This window comes from Scyliorhinus torazame, chromosome 5 (genome assembly GCF_047496885.1).
Source record: "Scyliorhinus torazame isolate Kashiwa2021f chromosome 5, sScyTor2.1, whole genome shotgun sequence".
NCBI classification, from domain to species: Eukaryota; Metazoa; Chordata; class Chondrichthyes; order Carcharhiniformes; family Scyliorhinidae; genus Scyliorhinus; species Scyliorhinus torazame.
In genome coordinates, this window is record NC_092711.1 from 282,108,724 (window position 1) to 282,121,865 (window position 13,142).

The 13,142-nt window shown below is 42.0% G+C and overlaps 1 protein-coding gene across 6 annotated transcripts in view; it reads right to left on the minus strand.

Annotated features, from left to right (window-relative positions):
- gria3b (glutamate receptor, ionotropic, AMPA 3b) overlaps window positions 1-13,142 on the minus strand; it is a 626,694-nt gene that overhangs the window by 239,337 nt on the left and 374,215 nt on the right. For all 6 annotated transcript variants that reach the window (XR_011946682.1, XM_072505636.1, XM_072505635.1 and 3 more), the window contains exons 9-10: window positions 11,953-12,060; window positions 7,459-7,665 (exon numbers count right to left, since the gene is read on the minus strand). Coding sequence is in view for 5 of the 6 variants with exons in the window: in XM_072505636.1 (XP_072361737.1) it covers window positions 7,459-7,665; window positions 11,953-12,060 (315 nt within the window). In the remaining variant the exon portion in view is untranslated. The remainder of the gene's footprint in view (window positions 1-7,458; window positions 7,666-11,952; window positions 12,061-13,142) is intronic.

Below are 13,142 nucleotides of genomic sequence, written 5' to 3' on the forward strand. Positions count from 1 at the left end.
TTTCTGTAGCTTGGCGATTTTATGTAGATGGGAACCAAACATCTTAAGACTTATGTTCCAGGTGTGCCAACCACTTCACTCTGGTTTCCTGCACAAAAAGATTTTTCGGTCATTTTGTTCAGGCATAGATTTGGGGTCCAGATAGGGAAATCCTCTTATGTGGAAACCAATGCCAAGGTACAGACTGACTACTCATACGGAAACTCTGTTTGCTATAAACATTGATTGCATCAACATTACTCGGATTAAATTTGGAGCAAAAGATCAATCCTAATTAGTCAAAGAGCTTCAAATAATTTTTTCATCATGTTCCAAATTTCCTTCATTGGATGCCAGATACTGTACTTTGACATCTATGCTGTTCGCCTCTCTAGGCTTGGTTCTAACAACCCTGAGGGATCACTGCCTCATCTGTCTTCTTCTGGCTTGTCACAGCTGTTAAGATTTCTTGTGAATGGCCAGGGATTTGGATGGGAGTCGACCATTGTTGATCATTCTGTGTGAAGTCAGCCATCAAGATAAACTCAAGCTAATCCCTAAGCTATTAACAATGGCTTCCTGTAAATTGGAGCCCACGGTCTCAATAGTTGCAGTCGCAGTATTCATCTGCCTTGGAACTCAGTCCTGGGAAGGTTTCTACAGCTGTAGAGTTGTCATGTGCTCCATGGACTGTGTGTTTTCCATGCCCATTCTTATGACAGCACAGGGGGGATCCAATGGCAACATCGTCCTTTGGGCTTGCATGTCGTTAAAACTGAACTCAACTCACGAGTTGCTGAGTTCATAAATTCAATTAATCCAGATTCAGACACTGGCAGTGCGTCTAGTTCACCATGACATAGTGATGCGGTGCAAATATCGATGGCTTTCTTGAGCGATACATTGGTGAACAGGCTAGCAATGTCAAATGAGTACATGGACATGACATCGCTATCTGTCCATGTGATTGTTTGAAATTGCTAGTCCATTCATCAGCCACAGATATTTGCACTTTATCACTATATCATCACAATATCATGGCGATTCAGATGCACTGCCAATGCCTGTATATATATTCGTTGAACTTATGAACTCAGCAACTCATGGGCACCATCTACCCAGATGGGAACAGAGTCCCATTGCTATCGAACGGCCATTGAGGAAGATCGGGTGCCTCAGGGAAGAATGCATAGCCCAGGCCCCACTTAGTCCCATTTTTTGATGTGAGGAGCTCAGCTTGCCGGAAATCCTCAGTACAGGGAGATCGGAACGCCCACCAAGCCCCAACTCACCTGTAATGGGGTCCTTGGCACCCCACATCCATACAGGGCGCCTCTGGGCCCGATCCACATTGCGTGAAACATGCCAACCTGGCAGTGCCAGTCTGGCACCCTGGCAGTGCCCCTGCCAGCTTGCAGTACCACCTGGGTACCTTGGCAGTGCCATGCTGACACCCAGGTGGCACTGCCAGCATGCCAGGCTGGCAGTGCCAGTGTGGCACCAGTAGTGCCAGGGTGTCACCCTGCCTAGAGTTCAACTACCTGCGGGCCTCTGATTCCCTGGGAGACCGCCATGAGTGCATTCCATCCAATTCCCATTTCTGGAGACTTCGCTAATCCGAGATCTCTTGGGCAGATCGTGGGAGTGCATATTAGAGTGAATCTAGCTGACTCACTCTAATATGCAGATTGGTCAGAAAATAAGGGGCGGGATTCACATCGCGACATCTCGTGAGATCACCTTAGATCTCGCGAGGCGTGGCGAGCTGTGTAGATCCCGGAAGTGGGACCACCCAGCATCTACTGGCTGGCGCAACGGGGACAGTAGATCTCACCTCATGAGTTGAGTTCAATTTTAACAGCACCACAGCAAGCCTATCTTCACTGGTCAATATATGCATTGGGATTCCTACAGTTCCACACCCTATAAGATTGATCTTATCGGCAAGTTCATAAATAGGGCCCGAGCCATTCACTTTCTGTGCTGAAAGAGGGAACATCAAAGCAATCCTGGGGATAATGGCTATCATTGCTTGCTGTATGGAACATAGAACATACAATGCAGAAGGATGCCATTCGCCCCATCTGCACCGACTCACTTCAGCCTTCACTTCCATCCTATCCCCCTAACCCAATAACCCCTCCGAACCTTTTTGGTCACAAAGGGCAATTTATCATGGCCAATCCACCTAACCTGCACGTCTTTGGACTGTGGGAGGAAACCGGAGCACCCGGAGGAAACCCACACAGACACGGGGAGAATGTGCAGACTCCGTGACCCAACGGGGAATCGAACTTGGGACCCTGGCGCTGTGAAGCCACTGTGCTATCCACTTGTGCTACCATGCTGCCATCATGCAAACCCATGAATAGATCCAATGCCCGCATTTTTAGCCCTTGAAAATACTCAGTCTACCTCAGATTAAACTGACAGGGTAAGGTGTCTCAAAAATGTGAGCAACAGTGAAGCTTGCTGTTGCACAATGCCACCATGCAGTAGCAACATGAGTGGCATTCTCCACTAACAGGATGCTGCCATCAAGACAAAAAGACATTCTGTCTATCCCACAAATGAGTAATGTGGGATATGAATTTCAGTGCCGATTTGATGCCAGCTATATAGGCCATACATCCCAGTGATGGGCAGATCATATCAAACAGCATGTCCCTTCTGCTGTTCTCAACAGGCAAAGAACTGACTGCACCCAACCAGTGTGTCCTTGCAAAACTCAAAACATAGTGGCCAACATTAGATGTGATTCTATGATTGGACAATACATGCTAAATATTTCTGATTGTGCTAAGAATTATACTGGAAACCAATTTAAGTTTATCAATTGGGCATGCAATAAGGCTCACTAACACACACTGGAATCCACATATATTCACACATAGGGCCCTATCCTTTGCAGACAGCAGGAGCATGTCCATGCATTGTCCCTTTTCCAACTAAACAAAAGCTTGTGGGACAGCCTTCCCTGGTTCATTCCCATGGCAATCAATGCCTTGCCCAATCATAGTTAACTTTTCTGGTTTGAATTTGAACAAAAGCTGGGCAGTTAACTGTCCTCTGCTGCATTCTCCAGGCAACACCTCTACCAATCAGGGTCCACTTGCCAACCAATCTCTTCTCATGTATAAATTGTTGTTCCCTTTACTGTTGGTTTATCTTATGGTCTGTCCTGATGAGTGCAAGATGAAAAGCTTCAATAGCATGGTTTTTTTTCCAACAATACTCAAGTTTTGTACAACCAAATGACTAATTCAATATGTACTCAGTCGTATGTAAAGCTATATGAAGAAATAAGCCAATGCACACACATGCACGCATGTGCATACACACACACACAAATACACATGAGCATGCATATCAGAACAAGTTTTAGAGGAGGTGGAATTGATAAGACTTAAAGTTCAAAAGGAGGAAACTAATTGTATGGCCCGGCATTCTTTTGGTGGTCTTGAGGTTTCAATGGGGTTGCGGCCAATGTAAGATGATTGTTTTACTGGAGAGAGACTCTTTGTAAACAGTGATCTGTCTTTTCCAAATGTGATGCTATGGCACTTGAAGTTTTTTCCAATTAAAATTCTTTATCTCTATGATGTATTCCAAACAGAGATTGGGTTCAAACTTGAGAATAGCATGAAGTGAGAGACAATATTACATTGTGCAGTCTTCTGTTGGATGTTTTGGTGCATTCTGCATCCACCTCTTTTGCTATAACAGACAAGCTTACATCATAGCTTTTCACGAGTGGAGTTCCAATCAGGAGACAGCTGCTATTGGTGCATATTGGAGGGCAGCATGGTAGCATAGTGGTTAGCATTGAGGCTTCACAGCGCCAGGGTCCCAGGTTCGATTCCCTGCTGGGTCACTGTCTGTGCAGAGTCTGCACGTTCTCCCCGTTCTGCGTGGGTTTCTTCCGGGTGCTCCGGTTTCCTCCCACAGTCCAAAGACGTGCAGGTTAGGTGGATCGGCCATGCTAACTTGCCCTTAGTGTCCAAAAAGTTTAAGAGGGGTTATTGCGTTAAGGGGATAGGATTGAAGTGAGGCTTAAGTGGGTCGGTGCAGACCCGATGGGCCGAATGGCCTCCTTCTGCACTGTATGTTCTATGAAACCATATTAATGAAGGAATTTGATCGCCCATTGTCAAAGCTCTCAAGATGTCATCAAAATCGATAGGGGTACTTAACATCCTTTTTGTCAGTCATTCTTTGTTCCTGGTATTTTCTAAAGTCAGGAAAGTTGGTGGCCTATTGTCCTTACTGTTTGTCGAGAGTTCAGACAATGACAGGTGTTAAATTCATCAGGAATTTGCCTAGGCATGTCCCCTGGTAATCCATGTTTAAGGGCTTCTAGAAACTTGGCCAATTTGTAGGTCAGGTGACTTCCGTAGCCATTTTAAAGCACTGTATCTTTGCAGTTCCAGCTGTTTCTGTTCATTTTAAAAAAATCCAAGGCTATTCTACCATTCAATCAGCAAATGATTCCAAATTGTATGCGACACGTCATCGTGGCAGGGTAATGCTACGTCTTGCCCTCCAGCCATCCCAAACAGAGTACTAATGAAGCAGCAGACTATGGGTCAGGACACTTCGGCATCATCTACTACAAAGAGGCGCGGTGCCACAACTGTGCCAAGTGGAACTACTGAGGAGTAGCAAGATGCCATCAGACATGATCCTCCTACTTAGAGGGAGTACAGGTAAGCGACCCAATCCCAATCAGGATAAACGGCAACTGAAGCCAAAAAGAAAAATATAACACTAAACATCATGAGAGAACTAAACTGGTTGCATCGTCTTTGCAATATAGTACGTAGATGTATTGTCAGAAAGTAAGGATGTAGGCAGAAATGGTTGGTAATGGCGATTAGGTAGATTGTATATAGGTTCAATGTGTTAAGAGGAAGGCAGTTCATGCAGGCCCACATACACAGATTTTAACTCTTAATTTCTGTCATCAATGATTGATGCTCCAGACATTCTGGTTGCAAATCATCTTCAGCTATATCTATTCCCTTCCTTTCTTCCTCCTTCTTCTCTTTTAATACTGTGGCCAAAATCTTCCGTCCTCGTTCGTGGCTGGAGATTTCCGGTGCTGCAGTTTTGCCTGGAACGTCAAACTTTCCGTGTTCACTTGCAACAGGTCCCACCAGCGGCAAGACTGCACAATCCCGCCCAATGAGTGCGTCTTTTATAAAAGATTTATCTTCCTGCACAGGAAACATGCAGCATACACAGATAATTTAGGACACTGTGCAAGGGCTATAGAGTAGTCGCCACTTATCTGTCCAGAGAGAAAAATATCTGTTACAGCATTCTAATTTTATGTTATATCACAACTTGGTTGGTAGCATGAGCATCTATTCAGGAGTCCTCAATGTTCCTTTAATGAAGGGTTCCAGGAGGTGGGCTTGACCCAGCCATCTGTCCAGTCTCCCTAGTTACATGTGATTCACCAGTAAAGCCTTGCACTTTTGGAAAGCAATCCATATCATGAAAGTACAGCAACTTCTTCTGCTTTGGCCTCCTTTCCATGGGGAGATTGACAAAAAATGCTTCCCCTGACAAACAAGCCTTCTGTGACTTGCTTGATGCCTAAGTAGAATGAAGTGGTAAATCTTATCTGATGGTTGACTTCAAATAGAGGATCCCTTTGTGAACTGTAGGTGGTGAAGGAACATCATCACAGACATCCCTTGGGTCTGAATACCTGGCCACTGGGTTAAGGCCAATTGGTATTAAACACCTAAAGTTCAAACAAACTGTTTTCATACCCTTTGCTTGAATTTCTCTTCTTCCAGATCTACCACTGCCACTGAAAGATCTGATACACTACCCACACTAAACATTATGAATATTATTAATGACGCGGTTATTGCCAACAAAAGGTCCCTATAAAAGCAGTACAAAAACGCACCAGCAAACAGCAACTGACAATAATTTTCCAAAGAAATACAGAAACCTGCAACCCATTATTAAATACATTCATACCTTTGAGCTTTGCCTAGAGTGTTGGACATAAACATGTTAAGAGCACCTAAGAAGGGAGGATAGACAAAAACGTGGGACATTAACTTTAGATTGATTGCAATTAGGGTCTTTAATGAGGCCAGTGCATGGCATTTTTGGGGGCTGCTGAATTTATTACATTGCAAATCCAACATTTGGAGTGAGTTGTCCGATTCATTGTAGATTGATTGAGAAATATAGAGGTGCACTCTATAAGTGTAATTGTCTGACTTTGTACCACTCTGAGCCTAGCACTTCAATTTAGGCACATGACGTTCAGCTATGAATTTGTAATAGTCCCAAATTTCCAATGCTTGCTTCCAGTAGAGTTGGTAAGTTATCTGTTAGAAGGTATCATCACGGAATTGGTCCTAGTATGAGTATAAATGCAAATAACGAGCAAATAATTGCAAAAATACTGTAGCCATTATAAGATATGAAAGAGAGCTGCAGTAAGTTTTATGGGGAACCTCACAAACCATAAAGGTCAAATGCAATGCCAGTCTTAGGTTCATCATCTAAACATTGAACCTCATACCTTTCACTGTTCCAGAGAGGATATTTGATTGAATGGCAAAAACTGATGTAGCTGTCACCAAAAATTGCTTCTGCAAGGGTATTTTTCTAATGCTGCACCATTAAGAATAAAAATACTGTTGGAAGTGGAGTGGATTTGTAACACTCTGCTGAGACTGTTCTATGCATTACAATGGGAGCAAAAAAAGCAAATTAACTAGAAATCTGAATTGCTCAGATACTTTGGATCGGGGTTTGATAAACGGGGGGGGGGGGGGGGGGGGGGGGGGGAGTGGGGGGGGGGGTTAAATGTTATTGGGGTTGGCGAGAGGTTACAACCAGATCAACCGTGATCTCATTGCATGACAGAGCAGGCTCGAGGGGCCGAGTGGCCTACAACTGCTCCTAGTTCACACATATGTTATTGTTGACTCCAATATAATTGAGGAACGACTGCATTGGTCGGGTACATACATGTTTCAGTTAAGAAAATGATTCTAGACCAGTATAGTATATTGATACTGAATAGCAAGCAAAGTTAGAGCAGACAGGGTCCAGAGGCTTGTTGGGATCGAGGATTAAATCTCTGCAACTACATGATGTTGGAAATAATTAGATCAATGTCCTGTCCTGCATATTTTTATTGCCTAATAAGTGAACCATTCAGAAGCATTTTTTCTTCATTACCAATCCAGATGATATAGAATAAACCTAGTATTCAATGTGAAGGGGTTCTAAATTTCCTGCAGTATAATACAGGATTATGAAGTGATCCCTGTGCTGGCATCAGAGGAGAAATTCTTCTAGCCTGTTTAGATAGCTTGTACTTATTTTTTTTGTACACTGGGAGCCAAAACAGAGTTTTGAATAATTATGAATACATCTGATTTTCTACCTATTTTCTGTGATATACAAATATTTTTTCCATCTTCTTAAATTGATACTTACCCCATATACCAGTTCACCCACCATTCCATTCCAGATTTTAGTTTCAGGATCTCTAGCTCCATATTTACCGTCGGGGACAACAGACAGTTTATATTTAATGCCAACATGCTTGGCTATTTCAAAAGCTAAATCCACACAATAGCCTTCATATCTATCATTTGCGCCAAATTGTTCATGATTTTTCTTCAGCATTACATACGGTGATTCCTGTAACAATAAAAAACATGAATAAATGGATCAAGCTCATACATACTATCAAGGGGTTCAAGGCCAAGTGACAATGTTTTCCATTTTCCTGACAAAAATGGGATTTGTACATTTACAGGATTTCACACTTGTGCTCATTATAATTACTGTGAACTGTTTCATGGATGTTTTGGACAGACACTGTTAGAAATCATTATAGATCATGTTAACACCTATGGGATCACTGTGCCATTGGTACGAAGCATCAGCTGGGTCTATCGAGCATGCTCCTTACACAGGAAATGTGCAGTCTCATGAACTTGACCAAATGCATTTAATCACTTGCTGAAATGTTCTGTAAGGCTTCTACCCGCTTTCCCAAAGCAATTCTACATCATACTTGTGTGATCTTACATCCTACATTATTATGCATTGGTCATTCAAAATTGCTTGTGATGAATAGGAACAAACATTTCAAGTTTTTGAAGAAGACAGGTACCAACAGTACAATTCTTATCACAGGAGACATTCACCATTTTATACTCAAAGTAAATCATTCTTCGTAAACTCTATCATTAATTCCCTCTTTCACAGAAAATAAAATAGTTTACAAGAGGATCAGAATTCATAGTTGCCGAACGTCTCAAGGAAATCAAAATGTGAGCTGGGATATCAGAGGTCGATTTTAACCATGGCTGGTGTGGATGTGGTAGAGATGGCAGGGATGGGATTGAGGGCAGTGCTTCGCATGTACCCACACATGACTACCTCAGATCAGGCACAGGAGGACTGCCCAATGCAGGTAGGTGGGGGCCTGCATGGAAAAGCCACGGACCGATTCCACCATTGAGGCTGCAATCCCATTTGAAAGAGAAAGAATGGAAAATCAAACCAACTAGTAAAGCCTGCCAAGAGGCAGCGCAGTGACCAGAAGACTTCAAGATAGGTTGTTCTTACATTCGTGTGAAGGTTACTTGTGGGTCAGGAGAAGTAGGAATGCTGCCCAAGACATTTTTGTCATCCTGATCTCAGCCCTTCTTCTACCCCACCCCATCATTGGCATCATATTGGATACCCACTCCGCCACCAGTACTAACCTTAAGTTTTACATTGGTTTATGGGTCCTCTGGGTGTTGGTGTTGCATCAGATTTCTCACTCCAACCCACTGGCATTATTCCCGCTGCCTTCTAGCAGAAGGCAGTGTAGACAAATTTAAACAAATGAGTGCATGCTGGCTCTTACCCCACCCCGCCACAAAACATGTCTCAAGGTAAAATCAGCCCGCTAATTCCATACATTGGAAACATGTTTAGCTATTCATTTGTATCGCTTGGAGAATCTTCACTGCAGTAGCAACGGTACAGCAATCTTCACTTTCATTTTCAGTTTTCCTCTCTCCTTTTTAAGTTTAATGACTCATGCCTGGATACAGTTCCATGGCACTGGTCTCTTGTCCAAGTGACTGTTTCTAAGGTATGTATTATGATGTTAAGTGCCAGTAGCCATTAATCTGCTGGGATTAGGACTTTCAAAGGTGAGCCTCATTCAATGTTCACAGTTGTACAATTTCTAGCAGTAATCATTTATCATAATCAGGCATGGCAACACTGGCTGATCCTTCGCTTGCTAATCCGAGCCATACAGGAGTACTCCACTATTGTTCAGTTGCTTCAGCACAAACGAGGGATGGAATCTTGATCCATTTTGTTTCACTATTTGCACCCAATCTCAATGGCTGCAATGTCAAGACGAGGATGTGTCTGGTGCCAGTAATGCCTGCTTTTTCCATCACCAGCATTGCACTTTGAGTTTAACCTCAGGAAAGACTGGTGTAACCTTTCAATTCCTACATCGGCCATCCTGCAGTCTCTTTGATTGAGACTGGCAATTTAGGATTTTAAATCATGTTGTGCGATATTAGCAGTAAACATGATAACCCGACTGTAATAGAGGCATTATTTCCATTATTTCCAAGCACATTCATTGAAAGAGCAGCCTTAGGAATTTAATATATTGTGTTTTTCACCAATGCCACACAGCACATTTCCAAATCTTCAAGCAGAAATTTCACAAAATTGTGCTCTTGGCAGGGTGTCTCAGCCTTTGTATTTGAGTGCACTTTTCACAATTTTCCACTGATTAAAATAAAGAGATAGAAAGTCACTTGGGTCCCAGATAAGGGAACCCAGTAAGTTAGCATCCACGAGGACCATGATTTTTGGAAATTACTTTTCTCAGTGTCAATTAGCTTTAAATGATGGACAGTTTTGAGTAGGAGCTCATGTCCAAATTCATTTCACTTGTGCCATCAGAAACTCTTCAGACTTATATTTCACCATGGCTGTGTGTTAGATTCAAAACCACATGTGCCAGAAATGGACTGACTCTTTAATGATTCGACTAATTGTGACTTTCAATTCACCATCATAAAAGCAGGTTGTAGTCCACAATGGTGATTTCCTCACTTTAAAAAAACCTTTGTGAGATACCAGATCGAAATACATTTCAAAAAGCAGTTGAGCCCATTCATGCAATAACTGCCACTGCATTATCTGGGAACTTTGGAGCCATCGCTCAATAAACGGATCCACTACAAGAGAATGATAATAAAGTGAAAACGTGTAGGAAACACTTGTGGAAAAAAAGTCACAATATCAGATACAAAATGAATGGACATTTATTGAACAGCATTGGGAGTTCTTTTTGAAAAAAGTGACAATAAAATAGAAGACAATAGAAGTGGTGGCAATAAGTGGAATTTATAAAATGAACTTCCCTGTTACACACTCAGAGCTACATTTCAACAGCTACTGATGATATATTCATTGCAACATCATCAATTTTGGTGAGAAAAGTATACATAAGACCTTGAACATTAGAATAATGATAGAAATGAAAGGAAAATAAAGTGCTATTATTATTAGAATTGAAACTTTTAACATTCAATATAAATATTATAATCCTGAAACACTAGTGAGCACATAGCAATCTTGCCTGCCCTCTGTTTTCTTCGCTCCCTTTTTTGTTCGATTCACAGAAAGGAATTTTAAGGAGCTAACCTAAATTTCACTGGAATTAATTTCTCAATCCAAATTGCCATTTCATTCTGTGCCAGAATATATTAGGGAGAAACAATAATTACAGAACAACTGTTCTTTTGTGCATCGCTGACCTCAACATGGTAGTGATGGTGGAATCTCTCCGCTTGCTATGTGTCGCAACATTGTAAATATGATTTTGAATCTTTTATTTGTTTGATATTTTTTGTGAAGATGCAAAAGCCTTCTATTAAAATGGAGGGAATATTTGCTAAGCTGTTCACAGTATTACTACATGTAAGGGCAATCTTATTGTAATGAAATGGAACTCAAAACGGTCATGGTTACATCCAAGGAGGGAACTTGGCCAATGGTCAAGCAGTCGATGATGTTCTGTTACTATGGTTATGTACATTAGTAACATTTAATAACTCACATGACTGAATTTTGAGATCTATCTATGAAAGAATGGTTACGTAAAATGGGTGATGGAGAGAGTGTCAACCTTTGGTCAGGAGCATTCTCTGGCATTGATGGGGCTAGCACTGTCATATGGTCTTGCCGCTGACGCCTAGAGTCCATTTCATTGGTTTATTAGAAATCTGCCAAAAGCGCCCAAATGCTACTTAATGTTGGCTGGCAGCAGGTAAGTAGTTATTTCTACCATAGAGTGAATATCACGAGGAATACATTCTTACATATATTGGTGAGTCACCACATTAAATTAGGTTGCAAAATGTGAAACATGTCACCATGCAATAATTGACTACATTACTGGACCTTGTCCCAAATTGAACTTGTTTGAGGTATTGTCCCATTGAACCCACATAATCAAGTTCTGTTGAAATCTGCTATGGATTTCTGAAGTTATTGTTCATAGGCAGACAGACAGGCATGTCGATAGGTAGCCAGGCAGGCAGGCAGGCAGGCAGACAGACAGACAGACACGCAAACAGATAGACAAACAGGAACACCAGTTGAAGTACCTCTGTCCCCTTTTGGGGTGGAGGTAATAATTTACTGAGAGGTACTGCTTAGAGAATAGAAGAGTATTTCCATCAGTAAAATATCACTGTATTTGGGAATCAGCTTAAATCTTATATTTAAGTCTGCACTAATATCTTCTCACAGTCAGTCAGAGAAATTCCATTACTGTGTAGCTCTCTGCAAAATAATTTTTTGGCAAATATTAGAGAGTGAAATATACATAAAATGCATAATTTTTTTTAACTTAATGAAAATTTTGTTTTAAAACAGGATTGTACTAACCATTATAGTAGTGACTACTATTGTTCTGTTTTCTGCAGATGTTGATTCATTCACTTGTTGTATGTCAGCGACAGTCACCAGTCTTTCATATTCATTCCAGTACCCAATCTAAAATCAACAGATTTGGACCTTATAAGTTCAAGTTCACTTGTGGTAAAAGTTCATGAAATGTGAAACAAGTTCTGAAATATACACAGTCAGCTCTATGGGCGCGATCTACTGTCATCGCCGCACCTGACCCGGGACGCAACTAGGCCAGTAAATCTTGCAAGAGGCCTCTCCCAGGTGATCGGTGGCCCCTCGGTGGTGGGGCTCTGGGCAGGGTTTGAAACTGGCGTTTCTCAGGATCACAGAGTGAGGAACTCGAGATTGTAAAGCTTGGTTCTACAACGCCACCATTGTTGAACAATTGCAATTACAACGTGACAATTTACATTTGCAGTTTCCATTGTAGATGTGGGGATAGGAATCTAAGTGGGGGTTGGTGAAAACAGGTGATGCTGATGCCATGGGATTGTCCACCACCCCTGAGGTGTGGGGGGCCCTCTTCATGGATAAAAGAATGCCCAAGAAGGAGTGCTTCCTCACTAGAGCCCACTGGGAAGACATCAGTATTTAACTAACAGTCTCCTCATGTGGCGGGGGTCCTCTTGCTGCTGGTAAAATTTTAGCAGAGATGGTAAGAAGTCCTTAATTGACCACATAATAGCTTAATTAGGCTCCGAGCTTTTCCACCACTGAAAATGGCATGGCAGCGGGAAGGCATCGGTTATACCACCGGCTGCCTTCCCACTCTGTTTTGCCAGCCTTCACTCCTACGAGTATGGTCTCATAGACCCTTTGAACTGTCAACCTTTATTTAGTTTAATATAAGTTATTGTTTCTTTGGAAAAGAATTGCTTTTTTTTAAAGGTCTGCTTAGCCGTTGGGAAAAGGGCTGCGGTAACTTTGCAGAGAGTTTTTGCATAGGATAGCTTGACTGACTTTGTTGAGCACATTCGGTGCCTCAGTATCATGCATGCCCACCACCCCAAACCACAAAAGAAGCCTATTGAACATTGGTAAAAGAATAAATTGTGTCATCAATTACAATCATTCTAATTAACATACACAGCCAAAAAGATACTCAGCAATTTTGTAACTGAGTCAGAACATTTGCAATGCCTAAGGGTAATATCCCAAGCTCAGCA